This window comes from Vicugna pacos, chromosome 7 (genome assembly GCF_048564905.1).
Source record: "Vicugna pacos chromosome 7, VicPac4, whole genome shotgun sequence".
NCBI classification, from domain to species: Eukaryota; Metazoa; Chordata; class Mammalia; order Artiodactyla; family Camelidae; genus Vicugna; species Vicugna pacos.
Window position 1 is genome coordinate 44,901,319 of NC_132993.1, and position 13,990 is coordinate 44,915,308.

General features: G+C 38.3%; 1 protein-coding gene across 2 annotated transcripts in view; it reads left to right on the top strand.

Annotated features, from left to right (window-relative positions):
- The window catches only part of SPMIP4 (sperm microtubule inner protein 4), a 39,431-nt gene extending 33,064 nt beyond the window's left edge, over positions 1–6,367 (top strand). For both annotated transcript variants that reach the window (XM_031674120.2, XM_072964811.1), the window contains 3 exons: positions 1,814–1,988; positions 2,280–2,371; positions 5,334–6,367. In XM_031674120.2, coding sequence (XP_031529980.2) covers positions 1,814–1,988; positions 2,280–2,371; positions 5,334–6,134 — 1,068 coding nt within the window. In that variant the 3' untranslated portion in view covers positions 6,135–6,367. The remainder of the gene's footprint in view (positions 1–1,813; positions 1,989–2,279; positions 2,372–5,333) is intronic.
- The last annotated feature ends 7,623 nt before the right edge of the window (positions 6,368–13,990 follow it).

Below are 13,990 nucleotides of genomic sequence, written 5' to 3' on the forward strand. Positions count from 1 at the left end.
TTGTGAAAGGTTTATAGAGGTGGTTATTTAATGCTTCTTGAGACAGTTTTTTACTATGTGACTTTTATCATGACTACTGTATGTATGTAATATGGGGTTCCTTCCAACCTCACAGGGTTGCTATAAGCAGCATTACCCTTAGGCCCAGGAACTTTAAAAGGCCCCATACTTTTATAAGGCCTAGCTCTGGCCTTCTCTAACTGTGCCCCTCCTATGGGGCAGGAAGTTTATAGGGACAAGAGGACATGTCCATTTGGAGTCCATGGTCCCCAGTCTTCTGCCCCAGACTGATTCTGGACTGCATATTTCCTGAAAAAATAGCTTTGAACCCAGTTTCAGGGCCTTCATGGAGTCTATTCCTCAAGTGAATCCTCCCAGTGATTGACCATGCTGCCAAGCTAGTATAGACCTTTAGGCTAAAGGGGTGGCCAAGAGATGGCTGTTTGCTGGAAGTAGAGGTAACAGGTATATGGCACTTGAGCTTGAGAGGCAGTGTATCCACATATACAAGGCACCTCACAGTTTGGGATGAAAGTGGGAGTAGGAAGAAAGCAGTAGGGGTGCTGAGATCAGCAGCCAGTGGTTGACTGTTTCTGAACCACCGTGTCCCAGTACAGAACTCGGGATAATCTTCGAAGTCTAAATTTGAACCTGGTCTTCTAGGCTGTTATGAGGATATATTGACAAGGTAGAAAAATGAAACATATTTATTTAACAGTTTATTTGCTTGGTTTATAAATTAAACTATTTAGACTAATGGAATGTGGGCTCTCATTGTACTCACACCCCAGGACCTGAAATGTTAGGGTGGGCCTGACTGCCAGGGCAGCAAGTTCATAGGGCTCAAGAAATGTTCATTCCATACTTTTCACCTCCATCTATACTTCTGCTTTTGCTGTTACTTTGGCCCCCTTCCCTCTGCATGTCGCTCAAGGCCTGCTTCCTGTGGGATTACTTAACATGGCCTCTTGTCTCCTCCCAACCCCACTTCCCTGTTCAGCAGGAATCAATCACTCCCTCCTCTGAACTTACAAACAATTTTGTCTTAACTTCTTTCATAACGGAAAGTTACTTTTCATCTTCTAGTCATTTATATTCACACCTTATCTCCCCTTCTAGCCAGTACGCTCCTAGTTGGCCAGATTAGTTTCTGATCCATCCTTGCTTCCTGCCACTACCTTGCACATATAGGTGCTCAGTCAATATTTATTGAGAATCATCGACCTGAGAAAAAGTGAATTTCTAAGTAACCAGAAAGAATACAGTGAAACTCATTCATTCATTTACTTTTGCATTCATACCTTCTTTTGAAAATACAAAATCAAACTCCATTGGTAAAGCAGTTATGTCTCCCAAATGAAAATTTTTATTCAAATCTGAGTGACTTAACCTTCATCAGAAATTCATAAAGGAAAGATATCATATGGTGTCATTTCAGGTGGGGAAAGAGAAGTGGGAGGCACACAATTTTGGCTAAACTTAGCCAAAGGAGTACCTCAGAGTCCTTTATATCTCTTAATAAAATTTCACCAGAGGTAGAGTATCTCCTAGAATATTTCTCCAAAATGCATTTTGAGACTCCTTGGTAATACAAAAGACTTTTAGAAAAAAACCTCACCATTCCTTTGATAAAATATTGTGTTTAACTCTAAATATGGTTACAGTTGCAGAATATTAGTAATTAATGAAGAAAAAATAGTGTCTGACTTATGCCTGGAATTTCCTTTACCACCCCCTTCCTGCTGAGATAGTGAATCGACCCTCATTCTACAGATGACATTAACAGCAGTGATCTTTTATATTCATATTCTAGTTTCCTGAATGTGTTGAGAAAAACAAGCCAATATTCTACCCAAAACCACCTAAAACCTTCGCTCCTAACACTTCTTTAAATTCGTGGGACCCTATTAACTCTCTGAAAGAAGCCAACATACAAACAAATCTTGAGAGGTCCCACTGGATCACTTCGTACAATCATGATTTTACAGGTATGAGTTCACCTTAATACGAGTAAAAAGAACAAAATTGGACTATTTGACAAATGCTGTTACAAGCTTTTATCTTCTAATATTTCTCCCTGTTTCTTAATCCAAGTACTAATAGAAATAAGGTGGGTGGTAAGTTCCTCTTGGTAGTAACTGAGAAGTTAAGTTCGTTTTCATTTTATCGGTTCTGATTATGTTATAAAGGGAAATAGGTAAGTTTTTCTATAAAAGGTCATTTAAGTGCCATTCTTCATTTACTTTAACCAAATAATAAGATGTAATGTTTCCATTAAGGTCTGGGGCCCATGAACCCCCTTGAACTGGATGATTACCATGAAAAGGAGGTAGCAGAGTTAACTGGACAGATAGGATTTGACCCAGAGCCTGTAAGTAATTGTAGTCAACTCTCAGTTATTTAGGGGGAAGGTATCCAGGTAGTGAGCTCTTTCTTGTTTTGCCCACTTTTTATTTGCTTTGTGAGTATGGTGACCAAGCTAGCAAAGGGAAAAGTTAACTCAATTCAGAAATTAATTAATAGCCCACTATTGCGAAGATCAAGCAGGGTTTCTTTTCCTCATCACGGTGCTGGGTTTTTGTTTTGGTTTGGTTTGGTTTGGTTTAACAGATTGTCTACCATGCTTTCGCTGCTAAATTTACAAAGGAATTGGTTTATGAACATTTACCTACTAATTTAATGTGATTCTTAATAAATTCCTTGAATCTTTGCATATTTTGTATCTTGTACATTATCACTGCTTTTGAAGAGATAGTCTTCTTGCTAATATCCACATAATTGAGAGTTGGCTGAATTACAATCAAAAGCAAATAAATTCTCTGCAAATATCAAGAGATTTCTTAATTGATTATATGAAATGGCTTGAAAGAAATGATCAAGCCCTATTGTGATAGAAGTTATAATCTCTTGGCTTAATTATGTAAATGAAACAAAATGACCTAATAGTATACATTTATGTTATTTTATTTGGGACCTAAATTTTATCCTCTAAAACTACACAGTTGTTTAAATTAGTATTTTCAAAGATGTAGACTGGAAAGATACCCCAAAAGACAACTATAAGATATCTCAATAGGAACTCTTTTTAGACTGAACTGAACACATTTATTTTACATTAGCTTCAGTATTTCCCATGATGATATAAATCATAACACCAGAAGTAGTTCCATAGACTGTGCTTTATCATGCACTGAAGGGTTTTTTATTTTCTTTATTTCTCACTTGCAGCAAGCATTCTCTCAGGCTAGAAAAGACTATACATATACTCTGATATTGTCAAGTGAACTCAGCAACTGTCTAGATTTCCCCAGATTTGACCCTGTAGCATCTAGCCCCTCAGGAAGCAGCTTTATCATTTTTACAAGGAAACACATGTATAGTTATCCAAAGGATGCTTGTCAAGTATATTATATGCAAAATTATTGTACAAATAAAGCAACACCTAAATTTTTATTAATAGCAAGATAAAATATGCTTAAAATAGTTGGAGGTTTAAAAGAATGTTTCAGTGAATCTTGCTGGTTTCTGATTAAAGCATAAATAACAGACTCTGGGAGGGCATGTTTGTATTCATTGAAATATTTTGTTGTAGTAGAATAAAATAAAGGTACTAAAAACTGCTGCTTGCATAAGGGGATGCTATCAAAGTAGGACATGATATATCATATGCCTTTCTGTCTATGATAAATTTACAGTGCATTTCAAAGAGCTGGGATTTTTTTCCTTTTTTTTATAGTATCTACTTGAACCTGATTAACTAAACATTATAATAAATTTGTTGATAACACTATGGAAACTCCGTCAACTATGAACAAATTAGATTCCAAAAGGATGTTCCTAAGTCCATTTTATTTTCTAAGTCCAAATTAGAATGATTATTTTCTCATCATTCTTATCTTTATTATCTTTGCCATCAACTCCATCATTATCATATATCAATTCTTTTTTAGTTTTCTTTCTTCAACATATTATAAAAATGTTTAAACATACAGAAAAGTTGAAATAACTTTACAGTTAACACCCATATAGATTCTGCTATTAGCATTTTACTGTACTTATTTTATCACATATCTATCCATCTTTCCATCACACCAATCATCCGTAAATGCACTGGTTTTTTTTTGTATTTCGGTGTAAGTTGCAGACCTTAGTATGTTCCAACCCTAAACATTCAGCATGCATATCATTAACCAGAGTTCAATTTTTTTTTCTTTTAAGGTAAAATATACATTTAGTACAATTGCACAGATCTTAAGTGTCCATTCAGTGAATTTTGACAAACACGTACACCTTCATAACCCAAGCCCCTATCAAGATATTGAACATTACCATCATCCCAGAAAGTTCCCTCATGCCTCTTCCAAGTCGACTCCTCCCTGTTCCTCCTGCTCTACCACAGATATATATCTATTAATAACCCTTTGACTACTCTCACTGCTTTTGCAGTTTCCAGACATGATTGAGTTCACAATACTTAAAACGTCTCAAAAAGAAACACAGATACAACAAACTCCCCTCAGACCAGTGTTTCTCCAAGCATAGCATGTCACTGGCCTCAGCATCACCCAAGTGCTCTAGAAAGCAGATTCCTAAGCCCCACTGCAGACCTTCTGAATCGGAATCTCAAAGGATCAAGCTCAGGAATCTGGTTTTCTGCCAGCTCCACGGTTGATTCTGATTCAACCAAAGTTTAAGAACCCTTGCCTTGACCTAATAAGGCTTTGTCTGAGATTTAAATAACTGTATGTAACTGTTAACACCATCTGTTGGTGATGGGCAGGAATTTGTTCCAGTAGTTCTTTTATATCTTTGAAAATTTGAAAGCAAAGAGTTCCTGCACAGAGAAATTTCTCTATAGCCAAGTAAAAATATGCCCTTATTAGAAAAAACAGGTAGAGGAGAAAAACATGTGCTTATTAGGACCCAAGTTTCAGTGTCTGTTTCTTTATTTTTATTTATTTTATTGAAGTATAGTTAATTTATAGTGTCTTTTATTTTTATTTTTGTCTTTATTTTTATTTCTATATTTTATTGAAGTATAGTTAATTTATAGTGTTGTGCTAGTTTCAGGTATACAGCAAAGTGATTCAGTTACATATACATTATTTTTCAGATTTTTTTCCATTATAAGTTATTACAAGATATTGAATATAGCTCCTCAGTGTCTTTATATAAATATCAAAGAACACTGCAGTGTATACTCCTGCCCTCTCCTATGTTTACTCATATAGTGAAAATGGGTATGACTTTTGACCTGCCATTTGTGACAATATCCTGACAATGCCAGATTTATTAACTAATTGATTTTCTCTTTTATTATCCCACCACTGCAGCAAGAAAAATTCCATCCTGTCTTAAAACCCACCCAACCCTTGGAAGGACGAATTGCCCGATTGATTCAGAACCGACGTCCTTTGGAGGCTGTTGTCCAAAAAAGACCACCTTCCTGTCCCGATTGTACCCCTAGAGTTTTGTGTACTTTTCATACCTTAGTACCCAGTTCTACAGAAATGATGGCTCTCAGAAATAATATGCCCACAGGTGTGACCCATCAAAAACAGGAATTTGAAGACAAGATTAAGGAAGAACAAAGCTTGCTATCTACCTATGCATTTCCATCTTGTTACCCAGCAAAAGATCTGGCTAATATTTCTGACAAACCATTTCCAAAAATCACGGATACTAAAAAGACAGAAGATTTGTACTGGAGACAGCTGTCATTAAAGCCCCAAACTATACCTTACTTTAACCCAGACCATTACATTCAGTATGAACATTTAAATCAGTATAACATGTGTCAAAACCCCGTGAGTCTTAGTAAGCATGGTCTTTTACAAAATAAATCAGACTTGGAAGCTTTCAATTTAGAACATTTTTTAAGTAAGCCAGAACGGTTGACCTTGAATATGGGAAACGATGAAGAAACAAGACCTATTCTAGGTTGGATTCCTAGAGCTGGAGTGGCCAAGCCTCATACCAACCTGCTGGAGCTTAAGTACTCTTTTTCAAAAACTGAGGCACAAAAACGTTTCCATAAATCAATTCTAGAAGACTATAAAGACCTCAGGGATAAGGAGCATTCAGGGAAGAAACACCAATTCTATGGCCATAATTCTTATTATTTCTATAATTGAGATATTCATCTTTCCCTGCAAAACCCAGCCTCTTGCAAGAAAAGAAAAAATACAGCAGAATTTCTTCCTTGTTGCTGGAATCTGTTTTCTAGAGAAGCCATAAGGAACTTGTTAATGAGGTTTATGTTTTCAGGAATTTAAGTTAGGATCTGGTCAGAAGAACCCAGAAAACATCATGTTCTGACTTCAAAAGTTTTAACAATTTGGCAATAAAATATTCGAACCAGAAAAAACGTACTGTCCTTAATCTCATTTTCAAATTATAATCCAAGGAATTTTTCCAAAATCATGATCAACAATGTATATGATAAAGATTTACAAAAAATGAATGTTTGAAAAAACTCGAATTCCCAATAATTGACAAATGTCTATACAAAGTAGAGTAACTTAATAAAATAAATATGTGAACACTGTCCCTATATGTAAAAGTTTGTACAAAATAAGATTAGGTGACAAGACAAAACTCAAATGCCCAGTTAACTGAGGGACAGACAGCTCTACAAACATTACCTTAATAAAGTCAGTATGTGGGCCCTGTTCCTTTATGTAAACATGAACAAAATAGGTCAGCAGAAAAGATGAAACCTAAAATGCTCTGCATGCACAGACTCTAAGTTGCATGTTTCTTTTCCTTTAACCTTCTGATAGAGAAACATAACCATTTCTTTTATGCAGAAAAAAATGATTTTATTGTGAAGATCTAGCAATGGCTTTAATTAGTAACTGATGAACTTTAATTGTGGCAAGAAAGATAGTGTCTTGGTCTGTTTGGGCTGCTATGACAAAATACCATAAACTAGGTGGTTTATAAAGAACAAACATTGTTTCTCACAGTTCTAGATGTTGGGAAGTCCAAGGCCATGGCACTGGCAGGTTGGTGTCTGGTGAGGGTCCACTTCTTCATTGACAGCCGTCTTCTCACCGCAACCTCACATGTGGAAGGGACAAGAAATCTCTCTGGGACTCTTTTATAAGGGCACTAATCCCATTTGTGAGGGCTCTGCCTTCATGAACTAATCACCTCCCAAAGAACCCCCACCTCCTAATAATCTTGGGGATTAGGATTTCAATATATAAATCTGGGGAGGGGGGACACAAACATTCAGACCAGCTGATGATGGCTTGATATCAATCATTCTAAAGCCAAACATCATTATTTTTGGATGATATCCACCAAGAGTTCAGCTAATCCCTAAATGCAAGTCAACTCATTTAATGAGCCAAGAGGTACATTTTAGACATAGTTTATTATGGAAAGTTCATGAGGAAGTTCTGTGAGTGTTTTGTTGAGATTTCTCTCTTAATTTTTGTTTTTGTTTCATGACCAACATGTCATTTGATTACACCCTCTTTAAAACTATTGAGCTAAAATTATAGAATTTTTTCCAAATTCTATAGCACTAGTTATATTAGGTGTGATAGGTATTGTGGGAAGCAAAAAGTTACATGGTAAAATAAAACTGGGGACAAGAAAGCCGATCACGTGACTTAATCATGGGATTCTCCATAGCCTTTATTTATTTATGTTTGTTGTTGTTGAAGTACCATCAGTTACAATGTGTCTTTCTGGTGCACAGCACAATGTCCCAGTCATGCATATACATGCATATATTTGTTTTCATATTTTTTTCATTATAGGTTATTACAAGATATTGAACATAGTTCTCTGTGCTATACAGCAGAAAATTTTTTAAAATCTATTTCTATATATAGTAGCTAACATTTGTAAATCTCAAACTCCAAAATTTATCCCTTCCCACCCCACTTTCCCCAGTAACTGTAATATTGTTTACTATGTCAGCGAGTCTTTCTGTTTTGTATATGAGTTCATAGTATCCTTTTCTTTCTTTTTTTTTTTTTTTAGATTCCGCATACGAGTGATATCATATGGTATTTTTCTTTCTCTTTCTGGCTTACTTCACTTAGAATGATGATCTCTAGGTCCATCCATGTTGCTTTAAATGGCATTATTTTATTCTCTTTTATGGCTGAGTAATATTCCATTGTATAAATATACCACGACTTCTTTGTCCAGTCGTCTGTTGACAGACATTAAGGTTGTTTCCTTGTCTTGACTATTGTATATAGTGCTGCTGTGAACATTGCGGTGCATGTGTCTTTTCAAATTAGAGTTCCCTCTAGATATATGCCCAGGAGTGGAATTGCTGGGTCATATGGTAAGCCTATTTTTAGTTTTTTGAGGAGCCTCCATACTGTTTTCCATAATGGCTACACCAAACTATATTCCTACCAGCACTGTAGGAGGATTCCCTTTCTCCACACCCTCTCCAGCATTTATTGTTGCTGGACTTTTGAATGACGGCCATTCTGACTGGTGTGAGGTGATGCCTCATTAAAGTTTTGATTTGCATTTCTCTGATAATTAGTGGTACTGAGCATTTTTTCATGTGCCTATTGGCCACTTGTATGTCTTAATTGGAGAATTGATTTTTTAGTTCTTCTGCCCATTTTTGGATTAGGTTGTTTGTTTTTTTGTTACCAAGTTGTGTGAGCTATTTATATATTCTGGAAATTAAGCCTTTGTCATTTGCATCATTTGCAAATATTTTCTCCCATTCCATAGGTGGTCATTTTGTTTTCCTTATGGTTTCCTTTGCTGTGCAAAAGTTTATAAGTTTAATTAAGTCCCATTTGTTTATTTTTGTTTTTATTTCTATTGCCTGGGTAGACTGCCCTAGGACAACGTTGTTAAGATTTATGTCAGAGAATGTTTCGCCTATTTTTTCTTCTAGGGGATTTATTGTGTCTTGTCTTATATTTAAGTCTTTAAGCCATTTTGAATTAATTTTTGTATATGAAGTAAGGGAATGTCCTAACTTCATTGATTTATATGCTGCTATCCAGTTTTCCCAACACCACGTGCTGAAGAGACTGTCTTTTCTCTATTGTATATTCTTGCCTCCTTTGTTGAAGATTAATTAGCCATAAGTCTGTGGGTTTATTTCTGAGCTCTCTATTCTGTTCCATTGATCCATATGTCTGTTTTTATGCCAACACCATGCTGTTTTGATTACTGTAGCTCTGTAGTATTGTCTGAAGTCTGGGAGGGTTACTCCTCCAGCTTTGTTCTTTTTCTTCAATATTGCTTTGGCAGTTCTGGGTCTTTTGTGATTTTAGGATTGTTTGTTCTAGTTCTGTGAAAAATGTCCTGGGTAACTTGATAGGGATCGCATCAAATCTGTACATTACCTTGGACAGTACTCCTTAGCCTTTAATATGTAAACATCTTTTGGAATGTCTGAGGTGAGGAGGAATGGTGTACATGTTTCTCAAACTAACCTGATCCTTTTATCATAGCAGATATCATTGGACTAGAATTCCAAAGAATAAACTTTGGAAGATGCAACTCTGCAGTATAGGAACTGCACATTTTTCCCTGGGTTGCACTGGGGCACAGGTGCCCTGGGTTGTAGAACTGCATTCTAACTATGGGTATTCATCCACCTCTATGCAGAAGTGTGCAGCCTTCTCTTCAGCCCTCTGTCTTAATCATCCTCCTCAGTTCTCGTAAGAGGACATCAGCCCTACTCCCAACTCTGCTGGCTGTTAAGGCTAACGGATCTGGCCTCATTTGGTGACAGAGAGTATTTACACTCCAAGATGTTCATCATAAACTCAATTTTGAAAAATCTTTATGGAGGCTTCCAGACTAAGGTAGATTTACTCCATGCATCTAATTTAACCTACTCTAAGAAGCACATTAAAACTACAGAAAAGTTTCTTGGTTTGGGTTTTTTTTTTTCCACTGTATTTTGGTTTTGTTTTATCCAAAGCATAAACTAGCCAGGTCAGTAGGGGGAACGGAGCTGAGACATTAGGAACATTTTGGAAAGGAGATGATGGAAGATTGATCTGAGCTGCCTGAAGGCACTAGAATCCTAAACTGGCAGTGAGGGAAAGAGCCTGATTTATACAGCAGAATCCTCAAAAGGCTCTGGAACTCAGTACCAGGAGTGTCTGGTCTAGGAGTAAAGGAAGTGGGTAGGGTGGGGATGGAAGTTTGCTAAATTAAGGAAGACTGGGTTTAAGCTAAGACACTGTTGGCTCCTTAAGATTCTCTCTCTGCCCACCCCCCAACCCCACCCCCTCTTCCCGCATCCAGTCCCCAGTGCTAGGCAACTGCCCTAAGTCCAGAGGGATTATTTTCTGAAGAAAGGTTAAAAAGAAGGAAAAAAGTATTTCTAGCATGGAGAGCAACAGGCATAGCTGAGGACTGGATACTGTTCTGAAAACAGGGGATTAAGTATCTCTATAATTCAGGGTCCCAGCAGGAAAGAGACTCTCAGAGGATTTCCCTGAGGGGAGTGCAGTGAAGGAACTATTTATAAGAAGTGGGCAGGGTTAAGGGAACCCTGGGTGAGGCACCCAGGAACTAGCAACAGCAAGACCACTCCTAACCCTCAGAACAAGGAAAGGGCCCACTGTCATGTTATAGTGCCTCCCATTAGCCAAACCCAAGTAGAAATCCGGAGCAAGGGGATCCAGGTGATGCAATTCTTAGAGAATGGTGTCCTAAGGCAAAGGAAGGGGGAAATGGATCTAGATAGGCAAAAAGAGAACAACCAGCACAGTGAGCTTATAAATACTGAATCCTGAGTGATGAGAGGTGTGGCTCCCTCCCCGACCAGGTTACCAGATCAAGTCTCCAGGAGAGAGAGTTCCTAGCTGAGTCTGAATAATGCAATGCTCTCCCTTCTCTCAGCTCTCATATTGTAAACAAGCATCCTTTTTGCAGTCTACTTCCTGCCATGTTTTTCACATTTTGTGCCTTTTTTGGGTTATTTTGCTGTTTAAAATTATCCCAAGGTAGTGCTTGCCCAGTGTCCCTACATACAGGGAGTCTGTGATATACTTTACTGAGAAAATGTGTCTGTTAGATGTGCTTCATTCAGGTGTGAGTTCTTACAGTTGACACCAAAAATGTGATTGATAAAAGAAAGAACTGATCAATTGGGCTTCATCAGAATTGAAAACTTTTGCTGTGTGTAAGATCCTGCTAAGAGGATGAAAAGCTACTCTACAGACTGGGTGGGAGAAAATACTTTACAAACCACATATATAACAAAGGACCAATATCTAGAATATATAAACAACTCTAAAAATTCAACCTAAAATAACAGACAATCCAGTTAGAAAATGGACAAAAGACATAAAGAAAAATTTCACCAAAGAGGCTAAAGATTTTCAACATCATTAACCATTAGGGAAATGCAAATTAAAACCACAATGAGATATTATGACACACCTACCAGAATGGCTAAAATAAACAGTGAAAACACCAAGTGCTGGTGAGGTTACGGAGAAACTGGATCACTCATATAGTGCTAGTAAGCTCTTGAGAACAGTTTGCCAGTTTTCTAAAAACTAAACGTGCAACTTCCATATGATCCATAAACCATACTAATGCACATTTATCCCAGAGAAATGAAGACTTTTGGTGACACCAGCATCATGCAGAGGTCTCAGCCAACCTTCCCTCTCCACTCCCGCCTTGTAGGAGCTTTACTTCCATTCTGCAGGGCTGCTCTTAAAGGGTAAGGCTCTTTTACTTTAGCAAAAGTCCGTAAGGTGGCCCCAGAGTCAGTTTATGCTTATTGCATTAGTTTTCAGTTCTTATTCCCTCTGTCTCCAACCAGATTTCCCTCACTTCCTTGTGACTTCAATATATGTTTTGATTTGGGGGTAGGAGTGGGAGGTGGTATCTTACTAAATTTTTTTTCTTAGGGAGGGTCTTAAATATGTCATCCATTATGGTGCTGAGAAGGAGAAATCTATGGCATTTGTTTTATAATAGTCATGCCCCTTACCAGTCACTACTCTGAGAAAAGATGGAGGTAGAAGGAACAGAATTACAAACATGAAACAGAGCAACCTGCAGAATATTATTGTTTTCCTCAACTAATCCTCTCAGATATCTTGAGTATACTGTGAGCCTATGAATTTCTTTAGAACTTGAATACATAGATATTAAGCACACAATTTTTGGTATCTGCTTTATTACAGGAATGTAGTGTTCATTTTTGTTGTTCTTTCTCCTCATCCTTCCATTACTTTCAATAACAAGACTCTTTATCCACATTTCCTTAATCAAGAGTATTAAGAACTTCCAGTTTTCTATTCTCCCTCTCATGGGAATAAATTTAAAACATCAATCAATTCACGAGGCCAGCTGATTTACTGCCACTTCTACATGATCTGCAGTATCACCACAACGTTGCTATTCCCCACCAGTCAACCCAACAAAGACTGACAAAAACTCCTGATACCACAGACACAAAAGATTTTGATATAACAATTACCTATTTAAGAACCAACTCTTCCTTGAAGGAATATGGGTGGCAAAATCAGAACTTAGCTTCAAATCTATCAGGACTTGGCTAAATTTACAAGGTTGCTAATCTTGGTCTCTAACAGATAGTTAGCCAAATGTGCCTACTTCAGTAGTGCACTTAAACACCATCTTGGTCCCTTCTAAAAGCCACAAAAGGTCTTGAATTGATTTCTGTTCTGTTTTATAAGCACACTCCTGTGGCAGTGGTGTGTGAGATTAGAGAGAGGGAAATGGGAAATTGGGACACGGTTAGAAAGCAATAAAAATAAATCTAGTCATATGGAGAGATAGATGGTCTGAAGCAGAAATCATAGGACCAGTGTTTGGGAGGGATAAGTTAACCTCCTAGTACCTATTGCTTAATTTGGAGGAGGGAGAAAAGATGCTAGAATGTAAGCTCCACCAGAGAAAAAAATCCTCACTGATTTACTCCAGGTTCCTAGAGTGTGCCCGGCGCATAGCACATTCAATAAACACTGAACTAAATGAATTATGCACCGCTAGACAGAATATGGGAAAAGAGGAAAATTATTTGTAAATTGGGGGCTGAATTTGATGGACAAGGGAGTCGAGAAGCATCCCAGTGACAAAACCGAGCATCTCAGGAAGGGGACCTAGTTCTCGAGGAAAACGATGATTGCTGGAAGGTGTGGTGATCAAACCTGCACTTCTAATATGACCCAACCACATTAGCTTACTTGAACATGACTTTCACCTACGTTAGGTGGGATGCAAATTCTCTCCAAATTCCAAGAATTGTCTAACCATGTAAAAAAGTTTCTTCCCAGATGCTGCTTGCACACACTCCTTGCTCTTTCTGCATACAAACTCGAGGAGAGGCAGGTGTTGGAGGAAAAGAAGCCAGCATGTGATGGGCCAGAGCTATAATCCAGGCAGCTATAATGCTGCTTCAGTTGCAGCACCTGCTTAGTCTTCGGGCGTCCATCAAGGAGAGATTTGTTAGAAGATGACTTTAAAGTCACAGGGTGGAAACGAAACAAGAACAAGATCAGGAGCTGGTGTCTCTTTTTTTAATTCCTGGTTCCAGGCTATCCCTCTGGGGTGCAGCTAGCGCCAGCAGCGGAAATACGACCGCGCGTGGATAAAGGTCGCCAGCTGAAGTGACGATAACTAGAAGACCTCTAGGTGGTCAAAGTTTGATCTCGGTTGGATCCGCAACGTGCCGCTCAAAAAGCATTACGTCAGCCAGCACCAGAGCCGTCACCTTAGCAGAACAACGCCCTCTATCCACCACTAGACTCCGCCCCACCCTCCCCATCGCACACGCCCACACACAAAGGCCAGGGTGTGACGTCAGCCTCTATGGGCACCACCTTGGCGTCTTACGTCTAATGGCCTGTCGTAACTGTCGTGCAAGAGAGGCCCTAACAGGAAGGGCACACAGGCAGCACACACTACCCTGCTAGCTGGCATGCGCGCTCAGGTCCCTGTCGCAGGCCCTGGAGACCGGAGCCAATGAGGCGCGGTGACGTCACTGCGTATC